The sequence below is a fragment of the Anas platyrhynchos genome, chromosome 12, assembly GCF_047663525.1.
Source record: "Anas platyrhynchos isolate ZD024472 breed Pekin duck chromosome 12, IASCAAS_PekinDuck_T2T, whole genome shotgun sequence".
NCBI classification, from domain to species: domain Eukaryota; kingdom Metazoa; phylum Chordata; class Aves; order Anseriformes; family Anatidae; genus Anas; species Anas platyrhynchos.
Genome location: NC_092598.1, coordinates 12,702,570 through 12,718,435, shown reverse-complemented (window position 1 = coordinate 12,718,435; position 15,866 = coordinate 12,702,570). Strand labels below are relative to the sequence as shown.

Here is a 15,866-nt window from a genome sequence, read left to right as displayed (position 1 = left end):
GTGCCCTCGGGGCACTGGGAAACCCAGGGAGGGAAACGCCGAGTCCTGCCCCCCTCCTCGCTGATTTTTCAGCCCTGCCTTGACCGCTAAGCCCATTATTGCTGAGCGAGCCGAGGAATTTGCGTCCCTTGCCCCAGATTTCAGTGCATTAAAGACGCCGCCGCTCTGCCAGCTGCTGCAGCGCTCGTTTTCCCTGCCCCTGCTGCCTGATCGCAGCTCCCGAAGCGGATGCAGAACCTGCCAATGTTTGCAGCCGAAATACGTGGCTCCTGCAGAGCAGGCTCCTTGTGGGGCCAGCATCGTGCGCCCCGTGAAGCCACGCTGAGCCAGGTGGAAGAATTGGCTCGACTTGGCAAGCACGGCCTTCGTGCTCCAGCTGGCCCACTCGTTTCCCAACCAGAACCCGATGCAACACGGAGATACTTTGCCTTGGGGGCTGGGAGCAGAAATTACGGTGCCTCGACACGCGAGATGCGAGTCGGTTTGCTCTGGAAAGCCCAGCCTCGGCTGCCAGCTAGCCAGGGAGGCTGCTGAAAAGGGCTCCTGCTCCTGGTGATGTGAGGGAGCCCGGCACCGAACCTTTCCTCCCAGCCCACCCTGGCCGCGAGGTGCCGGCGGGGCAGCAGGGCTCTGACCTGATGATGAAGGCTCCTCGCGTCTCCAGGAGTTTCCGTTCGCTGCTGAAGCGCTTGAGCAGGTTGATCATGAACTTGTAGAAGTAGGAGTTCATGGTGGGGGTGGAGGGAGAGCACTCCAAGCCTTTCGCACCTGGGGAGGTGGGCGAAGGGGAGAGGAAATTAGAGCAGCTGGGTTATTTTGGCTAAAACAGGCTCAGTCAGAGAGCAGACACCCAAAACGCAGTCGCAGGACTCGGCGGGGAAGGATAGGGGCACCAAAATGCCACCGTGCAACTTCCCCACCGTGCAACTTCAGCAGGGATGGTTTATTCCGCAGGGCAGCGCTCAGAGCAAATGTTTGGGGAGGGTGTTTAAGGGCGAGCTCGCAACAAGGGGGGGATCTCCCCCAGCTCCCCGTGCGGGATGGCTGGGACGGGTCCCGCAGCGTCCCCAGCACGGTCAGCGTTCAGTCTCCCACCAGATCGCACGGCAACGTGCAGGCTTTGATTTATGTGTGCTGTCTGCTTCTGTCAAGACTCAGCAGAGCACGGAGCAGCCAATTAAAAACGCAATCAAGCAGCCAAAGCCCGGGCTGATGGAAGAGCCCCCGGCCTGATTTCCCCTGCCTGGTGGTGGGGGCACGGGGAGGCACCGAGGGGCTCAGCCCGGCACCTTCCCAGCAGCAGGTCTGAGGGGACCAAAGCACGAGTTGTTCTTCTTTTTGGGGTGCAGGGTGGGAGGAGAGGCGGAGAGCTGGTGGAAACTGTCATTCAAAGCTGGAGAAGTGTTTTTTTTTTGGCCTGTTTTGTCAGCAGCACCAAGCCATCTGACCCAGAGCTGCTCAGGCCAGGGGGGACGCGCATCACGCCTCCACCCCTACCAGCTCCCGATGGTGGTTTTAGGAGCACAGAGCCCAGATTTGAGCGGGCACACACGGCTGGCACGGCCTCCTTCCTCCCCCAGGCTGGGCTTTCCTCCTGCCAGTCCCCAGGCAGCTGTGGGTATCCCCGGGGAAGGTTTCGGCACCGCTCGCCCTGCGTTTCGGAGCAGCGCGGTGCCGGAGCAGCCTTGCTCAGCGGGTGGCCCCGCAGCTCATGGTGCGGCACAGCGGGGTCTGGCTCAGCACGGCAGCAGGAGCAGCTCCTCACGGCACGAGAGACAGGCGGGGAGAAGTGTTAAGAAAACTGCGGCTTAATTAATTGGAGCTCGCACCTCTCCCCCTTCCCCTGGCGCGAGGCGTCGCAGATCCGCCACCTGCCAGATCGGCTGGCGAGCGCACCACGCGGCAGCCCCCCAGCTCGTCCTTTCCCATGGGACACGAGGGGAGCAGAAGGGCAAAAGCTGCCTGGATCTTGGTTTTTAGTACGAATACGGATGGTGTAAGCAGGGCCACACGATCCTTCTGGCTTTTGGGGTCGGCGGATGCTGGCTGGGGCAGAAAAAGCCACGCGGAGCCGGGGCGGCTGCGAGCGCTCGCCGCGGTTCGCGCCGCCGGTACGCTGCCATCGCTCATGGGGCCGCGTTATAAATCAAGAGAGACAGGCAATTAGGAACCTATATTAAGGCCCTTATAAATATATATTGCATGGCAGCCGGGAACATTCGGGCCGTCTGGCTGCCTGACGGCCGGAGCTGTCTCGAAACCTTCGGCGGGTGAAGCGTCCCCAGACTGCACCGGGAGAGGACGCGGGCGCTGACTCACATTTTCCTTCTTTGGCCACCGAGCACCGAATTTCACCATAGCAGAGAACGCAAGTTTTGCTAATTTTCCATGATTACTTGCAAACTGGTCCTAATTAAAACCGGCGCAGACTTGCTTGGCTCCATTTAAACCGAATTTAAACGCGATTTGACCAGAATTGATTCCTTTCTGAAGCAGGCTAAATCCGGGTAAGCTGTTTAACAGCTACCCACCAGGGCATTGGTGGCGGTTTAGCTAAAATGATTTACTTTAACCCATAATTGGAGCCATCTCTGCACCGACCGGGGCTGGGATACAGGAGGTGGCTGAGCTGAGAGCTGCTGGCGGGGAGAGGAGCGCACGGGGTCGGTGTGCCGAGCACCGTGGGGTGGATGCTGCGCCTCCATCACCAAAAAGAGGTGATTTAGGGCTGTTTTTAAGGCTGTTTCCTTGCTCACGAGGGTCCGGGAGGAGGTTTTGGACACCCAGCGCCCTGCCCTGCCCAAGCATCCCTCCAGCCCCGGGGCCTCACGCCTCCCGTCGGTCCTCCGTGCGTGGCCGGGGCGAGCTGCGGGCCCCGGCGGCGTGGGAGGCGGCGCTGGAGGATGGAGCCCAGCGAAACCCCGTGCGGAGACGTGGGAATCTGCACCACATCTCCCCCCCGGCAGCCTTCCCCAGGATGTTTTGAATTTGAGCTTTCGCAAACACGGCGCAGCGAAGCCTCGCGGAGCGGGATAAAAATAGAGCCGTTAAGAAAAAAAAAAAAAAAGTATATATATAAAAAAAAAAAAGGCAAACTCTCCCACCGAAACCCAATAGCTGGAAACAGACACGAACGTGCCGGCAGCTCAGCTGGGCTCTCACAAACCACAGGGCCTGGGATGCTGCTGAGGAAATGAACTCACCGACGGCACCGGGCTGCGCTCTGCCTGCTCCCCGCGGGGATGCCCAGGTGCACGGAGGCTGCTCTGCTCCCTGCCTGGCCGAAGAGCCCTGGGCTTGTGATTTCTGGGATGTCAGAGCATCAGACAGAGGCACCCCGCGGGCTGAGGCCCCGTCAGTGCCGTGTGGGAGGGAAGGGGACGGGGACACGGAGGGCTGGCAGCTCCGTGGGGAGAGGTGAGGCGCACGGCACAGCCCCGGGAGCGTGCCAGAGGGCACAGGGATGCCCCGAGACACTTCGGGCATAAATCACGACGCATTGCATCAAAGAAAAGTGTGGGTTTCCTCCTGGTCCTCCCTGCTACGTCCCCAGGCAGAAGGTGACGAGGTGACGGCTGAGGCCAGAGCCCTGCCAGGCTCGCGTGGGGCTGACGGGGCAGCTCGTCCTCCCCGTGGTGCTGGAGGAGGGGTGCTGAGGGTCCCACACACCGCACTTCTCGCCCTGCCCCGGCTCATTGTGGCCGGGGGGAGCTGTCGGAGGGCAGCCGACCTTATGTAAGCAGAGAACAAAGCAGCTAAATAAAAACCCGAGCTGGGAACGGGCTGCGGAAGTGGGACACGGCTTTCCTGGCTAATCAACGAGCATCTGAAGGAAACCGAGCTGAATGGCAGGGAAACAACTGCATAAACACATCCCGGGGGGAAGAAAGGGTGAGAGAGGAAGCGGGGGAAGCCCGCAGCGTGGCACGGGCCCCCTCTGCCTCCCCTGCTGCCTCCCCTGCTCGCCCTGGGGGGCAGAGCTTGGGGTGGAGATGGAGAGCACCTGCGGAGATGGAGGGTACCTGTGAAGCTGCACGCTCAGATGGGGCTCAGCTGTGGGAGAGGAGGGGATCTGAGATTTCCCAGCCCGTGCAGCTCTCCTCCCAGTGAAGATCTCGCCTCTGAAGGAGATGAAGGAGGTGGGTTTAACCCCAGGGAGGAGCGCAGTGTGAGAGCATCCTGCCCTCGAGACACGGCCGCGCAAGCCAAGCGCGGCACGGAACCACCTGGGGAGCTGTGTGCAGGGATTGCTGCCCTGCACCCCGGTCCAAACCCAGGTCCTGCTGCTGTGGGGTCACGCAGCACCTCGGGGTGCACACCTGGTCCAAATCCAGTCCCCTCGGGGTGCACACGCGGTGCCTGGGTGCTCGCCCACACCTGGTGTGTGGGGCAGAGGTTGGGTTCGCGTGGAGCGCCGTCACCGCAGCATCGCGCGGACCAGGGGGGTGCTATCAGCCATGCTCCCACCCCCAAAAAAAAAAAATACAAAAAAAGGAGTCTTTGCAGTCACCACAGCCACGCTGGGATAACCGGAGCCCTGCACGAGGCCCTGAGAAGCCCAGCTCCTCTCCACGCCACGCTGCGATAGCTGCAGCCAGGCTGCTCCTCCCGAGAGCTCCGAGGGGCCACGGCAGCCGCTGGGATGCGCGCCATGCAGCCTGCTATTTTTAGATAATCCACAAGGAAGGAAACCTCAGGCAAGAGCCATCAGCGAAGAGCTGAGCTGCAGCTCCTCGGCAGCTTGGCCAACGCCGCGGGCGCTGCTCCACCCACGCAGCCTCGCTGGGGACACCGGCGCAGCGCCGGCACCCGCGGAGCTCAGCGGGCTTCCAGCAACCCCTCTCCACCCCACACATCCGAGACAGGTAGCTCTGCAAAACCCAAACTGCTCAGAAAACCTCAAACCCCGGGCTGGTTCCTGCTGCAGACCTTCCCAGGCCCAGGGAGGGGGGAATTATTTGTGCTCTTCGGAGGAAATTCAGCCCTGGGAGCAGGAGCGAGGCTCCGGCGGTGATTTTGCGAGGCGCGGCGGCTGCGTGCTGCGCAGGAGGGGCAGCCTTGGCTCTGCTCGTGGTTTACAATCCCGAGCTGACATGAAATGTGTCTTTGGCCGGGACGACCTGGCTCGGGGAGCGCAACCGGGAGGCTCCTCGATAGCAGCAGCAGCAGCAGAGGAGAAGGGGGCAGCCAAGCAACTGCAGAGGATGAGCCACAGACAGGGGAAGGTGGAAAAAAAAAAAAAAGCCTGATGTGCTGGGATGATTAATGGAAGGCTTTTTTTTTCCCCTCCCAAGTCCCCAAACAATAGGACTGTCCTTTTGCATCTCTCCGAGGGCTCGGGGCGACGCCGTGGTTCACATTCAGCACACGCAGCCACGAGCAGGCGAGGAGCTGTGCCACGGGCACGGGCTGAGCCCTCCGCAGCGCTGCGTTTTGGGCACCTCGGGTGGCAGCCAACAGCCCGTCCTGAACCACGTTTAGGGCTCTGAGGGCTTCTATGGGCAGAAAAGAGGCTGCCAACGAAGGCCCCATTAAAAAAAGGGGCACTAACAACATCCCCCAACACCAACCTCTGCAGCATCATGCTGCTAACCGTGGCCAATTCCCCAGAAGATGAGCCAGAAGGAAGAGCAATAAAATATGGACAGCGAATCCCCCAGGGATGCGGGGTGGGAGCTGGTATTTTGATTTTTTAGCCCATGAGCAGCCTTCCCTTCCACCTGAGGAGGTCTGACACGGGTGCCACCCAGCACCAAGTGGCTTGGCTTTGTGATTCAGCTCCAAAGCCATCAAGAAGCAGCAGAGGGCACTCACCCGAGGCGCTCAGCTGGCTGTTTCTGCCGGGGATGTGCAGCTCCACCTGGCCGGGGCGTGGGTCAGCGGTCTCGGAGGGGCCGTGCCCCTCGGTCTGCCCCGCTGGGGAAGAGGCGATCTCGGCCAGCACCTCGAGGTCCTTCAGGATGACCTGCAGGGAGAGGGAGAGCGCTGGGTGAGCGGGAACGATGACACGAGGAGAGGGGCCGTGGGGAGGGTTTTGCTTTCCAAAATCCCTGCTGGGGCAGGGGAGGTGGGAGGGTGAGCGCCAAATCCCAAGACGCAGGGAAAACAGGGCTATGGGGCCCACAGTAGGATTTTCAACTGATTGCAGAGGAGCTGGGGTAGGAAGGAGAAAAGGGGACAAGCCCAGCAGCTTATATTCTGCGAGTCCCAGGGCAGCACGGGAAATTAAGCCCCCATTCAGTCGGGAGCGGGGTTTGCTTCCCCCTCTCCCCATTTCGGGGTTTGCCCCGAGTGCAGCCCCAGCTCCCTGCACCCCAGAGCAGCTCCTTCCTCCCCCAGCCAGGTCAGTCCCCGCTGCCTACATATAGAGCTTCTGGAGGAATTATTACAGGTTCTCTTTTCTTTTTTTTTTTCCTTTTTTTTTCCCCTGCTCTTCTCATGTCTCGAGCTATTTTGGGGCCCTCTTCATCCAAATGTCCTTGTGTCTAGGTGCCTCATCGCTCCTCCCTGACGTGCCAGGGCTGTGCGGAGCAGCGAGGCTGCCCAAAGGGCTGACAGCCACCTCGGAGCCCTGCGCATCCAGCACAGCCCCGGGGGCTTTCCACGTGCTCTCACGAACCCCTGGGCATCTTTCTGTGGAGCTGCGAGCTTCAGCTTCAGAGCTACCAAGAAAACCCTCACCCCACTACAAAAAAAAAACACCAATATGTATTTTTATAATGTACAGAATATGAAAAGGGACCCTGATAACGCGAGAGGCAGGTGCTCCTGGCTTTCTACGCTGCATAAATATCCTAAGTGATTTTCTTTTGCAATTACAGTCAATTTTACGCTGAGGTTTCAGCCCCCACAGCCTTACAGCCTGGTGCCCAGGCTTTGGAGGACACGGACAAGGGGAGAGGAGCAGGGAGAGCTGCTCCATGGCATGGCAGAACACCTGGATGAGCACCTTGCTGCCCCCATCAGCTCCTCCGGTACCCCTGGGTCACATCCTGACCCTCCTCGGCTCGGGGATGCAGAGCCAGCCTTGGAAATCCACTAACCACTCGGCTCCAGCACGCCTGGGAGGACCTCAGGAGCACAAACACCACCAAATCCCATCCTGCTGCCACCCCAGGGAGAACAACCACCACCAGCAGCTTTGGCACCGAGGAACCCATCCCTGGGGGCCAGGAGAGCGCAGCTCAGCCCATGGTGCCGTCACGGGGGGACCTGGTTGCCAGCGGGTGCTGCTCAGGGGGAGGCACCGAGCTGGGTAAATAACACCCCTGGAGGCTTCTCGTTGCTTTTTGGCTAAAAGCAGCAGGGACCCAGAGGTTTCGGCTCGCCTCCGGGGCCCTGCAGCGTCGGGAAAAACCAGCTGGAGAGCTGCAAAACGGCACGGGCATCGTGTCACCCGCAGCCCCGTCCCGGTCACAGCCCCCAGATTTAGGGCAAATTTAGGGCGAAGGCCTGGGGGGTTTTCCAGCCGTGGGAAAGAGGCAGGGAGGCCCGGCCTCCGCCCCGCGTGCTGCAGAGAGGCTTCCCGGCCGCGGCCGGAGCCGAGCCAGCAGCGCTTGGTATGCGCCGCACATCCCCGCGCCGAGCTGAGACCCAGCTTTGTGCACGAGGAGGCTGCAAGAGAGCGGCATCCTGCAGGGGCTGCGAGTGCCATGGCAACGGGACGGCTGTGCCAGCGGGTCCCCGTCCCTGGGATCATCGGGGCCAGTCCCCAGGACCATCCAAGGAAGGGGCCGGGGCCATCTCCAGCTCCCCAGACACGGGGCGTGAGGATGCCCGAGGCTGGGCTCGCCCTGGGGCCAAGTGCTGGATCCCCGGGGGTTTTAGGGAAGAGGGAGGTGAAGCAGCCCCGCAGCGAGGATGGAAAGAGGGTGGGAGACCCTTCCCCTCCCCGGGGGCTGTGTGAGGTGCACGCCACGAGCCCCCTCCACATCTCCCCGGATCCAGGTTGGGTTAATTCACCTCTCCTGCTTGAATTGCGCCTGGACCAGCTCTGCCATCTCACACCCAGCCTTGCAGAGGGACAGATGGACGGACACCCCTCCTGCGCTCCCCTCGGGCACCTTCCCACGTGCCAAGTGTCCCCTTGGTGTCCCTGCTGGGGCTCTGCCTCTGGCCAAAATGCGCCCGCACCCCTCAGCAGCCGTCCCACGCAGCCCCCTGCCCTCTGTTCGGCACGGGTCTGCGGGTCCTCAAGGCGCTCTGAAGGCTTTGCTGAGTTTGTCTAGGTGGTTTTTTTCTCCTTCCAAACCCTGCAGATGTTACTGGGGAGGGGAGGAAAGCACGGGAGCTCCGTCCCAGAGCCAAGAGCGGCGAGCAGCGCGGCTGGCTGGGCCCCAGGCGCGCACGGTGTGAAAAGCAAACTCACGTCCCCCCCTCCGCCGGCTTTAAAAACAAAAAAAAAAGAAGAAAAAAACCACCATTAATCTTCCCACACCAATTTAACCGGGCCTCTTTTCAGGTCCCCAGCACAGCAACTTCTATCCTCTGATCCTGCCAAGGTTTTTTTTTCCCTTCCAGCCGCCAGATCTCAGCCTGCTGCTGGGAGGGGATGGGAGCAGCGTGGCCGGGGCTTCTCCTCCCCTCTGCAGCGCTGCTCCTCGCACCTCCGGGGCATTTACAGAAGCTAGCACAGGGGAAAGAGGCTTCTGCCCAGGGCAAATCATCCCAGGACGTGTGAACACACCTTCACAGCACCAACACAAACAGCAGGTGGGGGAGCTGGTTGGTAACACGGCCACGGCCAGCCAAAACCACGCCAGAGACCTGAGAACTCCGCGTCCTCCCTCCTGCTCTCACAGATCCCCCGTCTGCACCCATCCTGGGGTGCAAGGACAGGCCTGGGGCACGCTGTCCCCCAAAAGGGAGAAGCAATCAGCCCCCCGGGGAAGATGCACGGCACTCTGCTGAGCTGCCCCAGCCCTGAGCACCTCGTTGGAGGTGTTTAATTAGGGTACGGGGAGCCTGGTGCCACCGAGCTGGGTTCGCTGTGCACTGCAGCACGGTGAAGGATGCACGGAGAAGGATGCAGGCTGGTGGGAGGGAGCTGCTGGTGCCCCTGGGGGGCTGAATGCCTGCCAAAGCACAACGGGTGCTGTTTTTGGGCTGCTTGCACAGACCCGAGGCTGGGCTGACCGCATTTTCCACGACCCAACTTAAATTATCCCCCTCTCTGTACACCCTGCCATTAAGGCCTACCCTGAAGCGTAACTTCTCTTGAGGACGGGGAACCTCCCTGCCCCGGTATCCAGTCGCCTCGAGTCACAGAATCACAGAATTTCTAGGTTGGAAGAGGCCTCAAGATCATCGAGTCTCCCTCTGGAAAATATTTACCACCAAAAAAACATCAAAAAGCCAGGCACAGGCGTGTCAGCGCTCTCCTCCTGGTGCGCTCTCCCCTTTCAGCTCGCTGCTTTGCGCAGGGGATTAAACTCTAGGAGCAGGAGCAGGATGGAGCTAAACCCAACGGAGCACAACTGGAACCACACCATGCTCAGACAGCTTTGGCACAAGCTTTTGTTCAGCCTCATTCACGGGGAATTGGGTGCAAGGGGAGAGGTTTGCAGGGACTTAGAAGGTGATGGCCCAGCTCGGGATGCTCCAGGAGACACAACTGCGAGGTGCAAGCTAGGGCATGGCTGGGAGCTTCTTGCTGCATTTAGAGCCTGGTGTGCCCGCTGCATGAACAAAGGTGGGTTTTGGTGTCAGCAGAGCACAGAGGGAGCTGGACTTTATCCTGCCTCAGATCAGACCCCAGCTCCTCCTCGTGCGTCATGCTCGCGTGAGTCAGACAAAGGTCCCAGCACAGCCTCCAGCCCCCAGCGAGGCTGATAGCAGCAGATAAGCAAACAGGAGGATGTAAATAAACAGCTCCCATTTGCAGCTGGAGAAAGGAAAGCAGGACAAAGCGAGAAAACAAGCAGTGCCACCGGTGCAGGTTTTTCTCAGAAATCCCCTGCTGTGTTCCCCCAGGCACGGCCGAGCAGCTGATTTGGAAACCACCTCTGTAAGAGGAGCTTGCAGAGGGCAACAACCTGCAGAGCACGGCTTGCCTTCAGCCACGGCCAGCAGCAACCGTGCTTTTAACCTGAGCATGGAAAGGCCCAGCATGTTCTGCCCAAAGGCACCCGGGCTCTGACTTGTCGCTTTCTTCACCACCAGCCCTTCAGCCCCTCGCTAGCAGGAGTCGGGGCTGCGATACCCACACAGACGAAAGGAGCAGCTTGTGCAGAAAACGCTGTGCTCACCACAAACCTGTTATCCCGGAACCATTAGGGTGTCTTAACCACATCGAATTTTAACCAGTGCTTTTCAAAACCGAGCCCCAAACCAGCTTTGACATGCAGAGAAACGCGGGGCAGGGAAGCACGGAGCCAGCGCAGGGCGACGCAGTGCAGCAACCCAAAACCTGACAGCCAGGAGTCTCGCATCCCCACTCATCTACGTATCAAAGGGACTTGCTTGCTTCAGCTTCGCTCCAGCTCCTTTGTGCTGCTGCTGCGCTGCATTTGGGAATCTTAACGAGGTCTCTTGGCTGTTTCTCCGCTGGCGCTGGGGAATTGGGAACGGCCGGGAAGGGGAGGGAAGGCGGAGATGACTCAGGACGCCACAGATGCATCATGAGATGCTGGCCCCTGCTCAGCGTGGTGGAGGTGGTGCAACACCTTGTGCTGCTCCAACATGAAAAACATACGTGACAACTGAAAGGGCGCAGATCCAGCCCCATCCAGCGCAAATTCCTCCTCGATTATTTATGGAGAGACTCAGAGCAGCTCAGCAAGACCAGACTTAACGGCAAGGTGCCTGAACACAGTCCCCGTGCTAACCTGGCCATCCCCAGCCCATTAGCTGAGAGCTTTTGGGGATCCTAATCTGCCCCAGGACACCGTCAATGTGTGCAGGAACACCACGCAGTGCCCTCGAACAGGACTAACGTGGCTTAAAGAGCACCCTGCACCCCCTTTTCTAGCAGGGGCTGACATTCCAGGTTAGCTATCTCAATTTGCCCTCGTCGTTCCCAAAAATGCTTGTCTCGAACCCCCCCCTCCTACTATTTTGGTCATTTCTATTTCCTCTGCAGAGAGCAGCAAACGTGGCTGGGAGCCAGCTGAGCAGTGATATTTAATGGATTGACTTGTCTATGGATTTCCTTCAAAAAAAAACCCCCCAAACATTTAAATAAATAGAAGACAGGATTAAATAAATCAGCTTAAAATTACTTTTGAGCCATTCCCAGTTATGTCACATGGAGGAAATGCATCACCGGGGTCCTTTCTTCACTGCTTTTTTCAAATATTAATAAGCAGTGTAATTGCAACATGACTCACTGCAGTCTCCTGCCAAGCCGGAGAGACTATCTGCAAGATGCAGGCTTTCTGGAGCACTGCAAAGGCAGATGTGTGCTTGGGGACTCTTTTGGAAAGGTTTGCATCGTAAGCAGCAGGGTATGGAAAATGGCCAGGCAGCCGCTTGCCTTCACAAGTGCAAGTCATTCCCTCGCTTGCTTGTTCCCTTCCCTCCTCTCTTAACACCCCCTCGCACCAGGGATTTATTCTGGCGTTGGGGTTTGATGCCCTGAGCGTGTAATCCCAAGCAGGGAGCGTGTGATTTTTATTCCATGAGGAAGATCTGGCCTGAGAGGCTTCACGGGCTGCCGGCAGCTTTGTGCAAGCTGCATCTAAACCCGGGCCAGCAACGGGGGAAGCGCCACCAGCCACGGCCCGAAGCCACCGGTACCCCACACAGGCACCAAGAATGCTCTAGAGTGGCATAGAGGGGGGAAAAAAGGGAAAGATGCTGGTATTGTGAAGACCAGAATGGAAACGAAACAAAAAAAGGAGAGGAAGAAAGAGAAGGAACAGGGAGAAGAGGCACAGCATCTCAGGAAGGGGAAAGCATGGCACTGGGAAGCCGAGGAGCAGGCAGGGGGCTTGGAGAGCCAGGCCAGAGCAGGGGCAGCGAGGAGTGAGCCAAATATTTGTTTGGCTCTCTCCTGAGCCATCCTGCTGCTGCTATGGGTCTAACAGCCAGGCAGCGGGCCTGAAAGCTCACCCCTACAGCACGGGCTTGGGGCAGAGAGCAGCACGGACAGACGTTTCCCCTTAGCTTTAACGACTTCAGAAAGCACCACCAGAGTTAAAAACCCACCCTGTCCTTTGCAGCAGGGGTTTACAAAGAGGGGACAGTCAGGATTTACAGAGGAATAAAGCTCGACGTGCTGGGAAAAGGGAAAAGGCCGCGGGTCTGGGCCTACCCCGCAGCCCCGCTCCAGGCCCCGGCGTGCTGTTGCTGCACGGGCTGGGCCCGGTGTGGTTGCTCAGAGGGTGTCTCAAAGGCATGTTGACACAGACACTGAGATGAGGTAGTGTCTGAATTCTGAGCCTGGGGACGCGGGAAGGGGCTAAAGGCAGGCGACTGCCCCCCGAGCATGGGGCATCATGGCGGTCGCACCACAGGGGCAGCTCTACCAGGCATGGCTGATGGGGCCCTGCCGGCGGTGGGCACTGCTTAACTGCTTTGCCAGGTCTCAGCTAAGTTTTTAAGGCATCTGGTGGAAAAAATCCCCATCTGCATGCTGCTGTCATGAGGCGTCTGAATTCACACTCACCCAGTGCCTGACCAAGACCCAGCCCCATGCATGGCACCAGGGTAAGACATCACCCCTGGCGCTTGAATCCCAGAGCCTTGAGCCTTCCCAGGCAGGCAAAAAGGATTTTTAGGAGTGACCAGCTCTCGGAGGTGGAAAGGAAGGCTCACACAGTCAAAAGGTACAAACGACACCAGCCTAACAGGACTCTCAGCTTGGCAAGGGTGCAGCCTGTTACCTGCGGGCTCCAGGTCTGGCCACCAGGGCTGAACTCCCTGGTGTCAGCGCTGGCCAAACCTCATGAAATTCCCAGGTTCAACCCAACCAAACCAGGCAAAGCTGCTCCAAAACTTGGCTGGAAGTGGGGACGGGGAGCTCCCAGTTAGACTGGAAGCGGCAGCACCTACCTCATCCGACTCATCCGAGAGGGTCCGCAGCAGGATGGGGAAGAGGCTGTCGGTGTGTCGGAACATCTAGAACCAGAGAGGTGAACACCATCAGTCCCACAGGCCCCACTGTCACCCACCAAGGGACCCTTTGCACTCCTGGGGATGCTGCTGAAAGCTTCTCCAGCATTTTCCATCCTACCTGGAAGCATCTCCCTAAAGCTACTGGGCTATCAGCAGCCGAAGCCTTCATGAAAAATGCAGGCAGACATTTGGTTACAAAGCTACCAAGAGAGGAAGTTCGAGGCTCAGGTGCCGAGTCCTACACCTACCTTCCGAGGAGTCTTGATGTAGAGGTGGTAGAGCCATTTCAGGACCGCAATCCTGGTCATCATCCCAATGGAGGTGTCGTGAAGGTGGCAGTCCAGCACCTGAACGATGCCATCAAGGTTTAGGGTCACCTGGATCCTTTCAGAGCTGCACAGAAAAGAAAGGGGCTGGGTTCGGCGCTGTGATGCCCACCTCACTCCTCCCACGATGAGGAGGTTCATAGCATGCCACAGGCTGGATCAAACATCTCAGCCCAAACCCTAAAACATCCAAACCACCCCCTTGGCCTGATCCAGCCCCGAGCAGTCCTACCACCCACATTTTTTATTTGGTACATCCAGATCTGCTCAGGGCAGCCCAAGACCCGTGCTCGTATCTTCAGGAGTTACAGGAACCTGGAAGCAAGCTGCAGGAGGTCCCCAGTGGTTTTGGGGGGCAGCTCTGCCACAAGGCCACCCCGAGGACACCATGGTGGCTCCCAAAAACCACCGCCAAGAGGAAAGCTAAAGACAACTCATCATCCAGGGACAAAAGCGAGCAACTCCTTGGTTCATGAGGACACTGCCTCCTTTATAACACCGGTGGCCTCCAGACCCTCAGCTCTTACTGTGGTGAAGCACGTTCCAGCTTCTCCCCAAACAGCACCCATGTCTGGCACAGCCAGGAGACCCCAAAGCAGGAGAAGCGATGCTACAGCATTTTTTTGTCCCTTTTGTGCTTGCCATGGACTGGGCCGAGGAGCGAGGGGTGAAGCAGACCTCCAAGATCAGCTGCACCGAAGAGCCAGAGCCAAGGCACTCCTCTCCTAGCCGAGCCACTGAATTATTCAAGGCTGGGCCAAGCTCCTGCAGGTTTTTCTATGGTGTGCAGAGCTCCTCTGCATCACGTTTGATAAGAAATCCTAAAGGGCAGGCTTCTTCATGGTATAATTTGCAAGTAGAAGTGTGGCTTAATAGGATTTGATCCTCCCCAGGACATGCGTTCTGAGGGCTGGATGAGGAGGCTGCGGCCCCTGACAGCTCTGCAAGTATCTGACTGCTTCATCTGCGTCACGTAACAGATGCTGGGGCCTGCAAATTGCCTCGTGAGCTGGCTGGAGTTGTGCTTTGATGTTGCAAACATCAGCCGAGGGCTAAACATTCAGAGCAGAGAGGAAGGAGGGATGGACTCAGGCTGCTGCTGCTGCTTGGAGGGCCCAGGAGGAGCTCAGGAGAGGGGGAGCCCCCCCACGAGCAGCATCCCCGTGGATTTAAGCCACTCTGACCCCGGAGAGGTGTCGGTGAGTGGTCCTGCACCTCTCCCCCCTGCCCCAGCCCCCTAATTCCTGCTCCCCACCTCTTCTGGGATCAGCAGCAGCTCGCCCAGGGGGCTGCCCTCACCAACCCGTTTCCCTGCGGACTCCGCTCCCTCCCCTGCGCTCCACCTGCCACGAGGCTCCCGAGCGAAGAGCATCACGAATCCTTGACCTGATTACATCTCCACGCCAAATCACGCCTTTGCCTGCGCAGGAGGGGAGTTATCTTGGGGGGAACGTGAGGAACGTGCCTGGTGTTTGCACGGGAAGATGCCGGAGCGGTGGGTGATGCTGGCTGGGGACGCAGGGCTGCGCGGTTTGCGGCGGCACCGCAACGGAGCCATTTCCTACCTGCTTGTGCAAAACGAGCTCATCAAAACCCTCTCCCCAGTGCCACGGCACGTGCACAGCAGCACGCTGCCCCTGACCGTGCTCCTCCACGCAGGAGCAGCACCAGATTTTGCTGCATTTCCAGGGAGAAAGGCGCCAGTGAAGCACTGCAAGCGCTCCTGCAGCCGGCTCAGGGCTTGCCCGTGCGTCCTGGCTTTCCTTAATCCCCGAGCGGGCGCCTGGCAGCGAGGGTAATGGCATTGCCTTAATGCGATCCGCTCGGGCTCCCAGCATCGACAGCTGTGCCAGGGCAGATGTCGGATGCGATCGCTTCCATCTCACCCACTACCCTACTTTCTCCCCCGCTGCTCCGGAGGGCTGGCGCAGCCCTGGCGCCTCCCGCGTGCTTCTTGTGCTGCAGCGAGCGGTTTTACGGTGAATTTAGCAACAGTGGGAGCTGCAGCAGGCTCTCGCCTCTGGATAGTGGAGCCTTTTTTTGCATTTTTTCCCCTCCCAGCAGTGGCTGGGGAAACTGACCCCTCCTTGCAAGCGGTCCTGTCAGCTCGCTCCCCATCTCAGAAGGCACCCTCCAGCACGCAAACGCTTTTCCCTTTCCAAGTGCATCCAGTCCACGGGGATGGTTTTCACCCCGTTTCCCTTATCAGCTTGTTTTCTCAGCTCTTTGCTTTCTTCAGGATCTTCTGCCATCTCTCTCCTCGGCAGCTGCTTTTCGCTGCCAGGCTCTGAGCTGTCATCTCCCTCCTGGCCCCCTGCCCGGCCCAGCTGCTTTCCTGACCCCGTTTTCAGACAAGGTTAAGGTCCGGGCCAGGCTCTAGCCTTTAAGCGGGCTCAGCAAGCTGCAGCGCCAAGGGTGGAAATACCCAGGTTCTTTCATTGCGGTCCAAGTCACAAGGCCACGTCCCATATGGGCTGGCAGCTG

At 59.0% G+C, this 15,866-nt stretch overlaps 1 protein-coding gene across 1 annotated transcript in view; it reads right to left on the bottom strand.

Moving 5' to 3' along the window:
• VAC14 (VAC14 component of PIKFYVE complex) overlaps window positions 1-15,866 on the bottom strand; it is a 41,344-nt gene that overhangs the window by 13,470 nt on the left and 12,008 nt on the right. The window contains exons 11-14 of the mRNA XM_038185489.2: window positions 13,305-13,449; window positions 12,994-13,059; window positions 5,815-5,965; window positions 636-768 (exon numbers count right to left, since the gene is read on the bottom strand). Of these exons, the coding sequence (XP_038041417.2) occupies window positions 636-768; window positions 5,815-5,965; window positions 12,994-13,059; window positions 13,305-13,449 (495 nt within the window). The remainder of the gene's footprint in view (window positions 1-635; window positions 769-5,814; window positions 5,966-12,993; window positions 13,060-13,304; window positions 13,450-15,866) is intronic.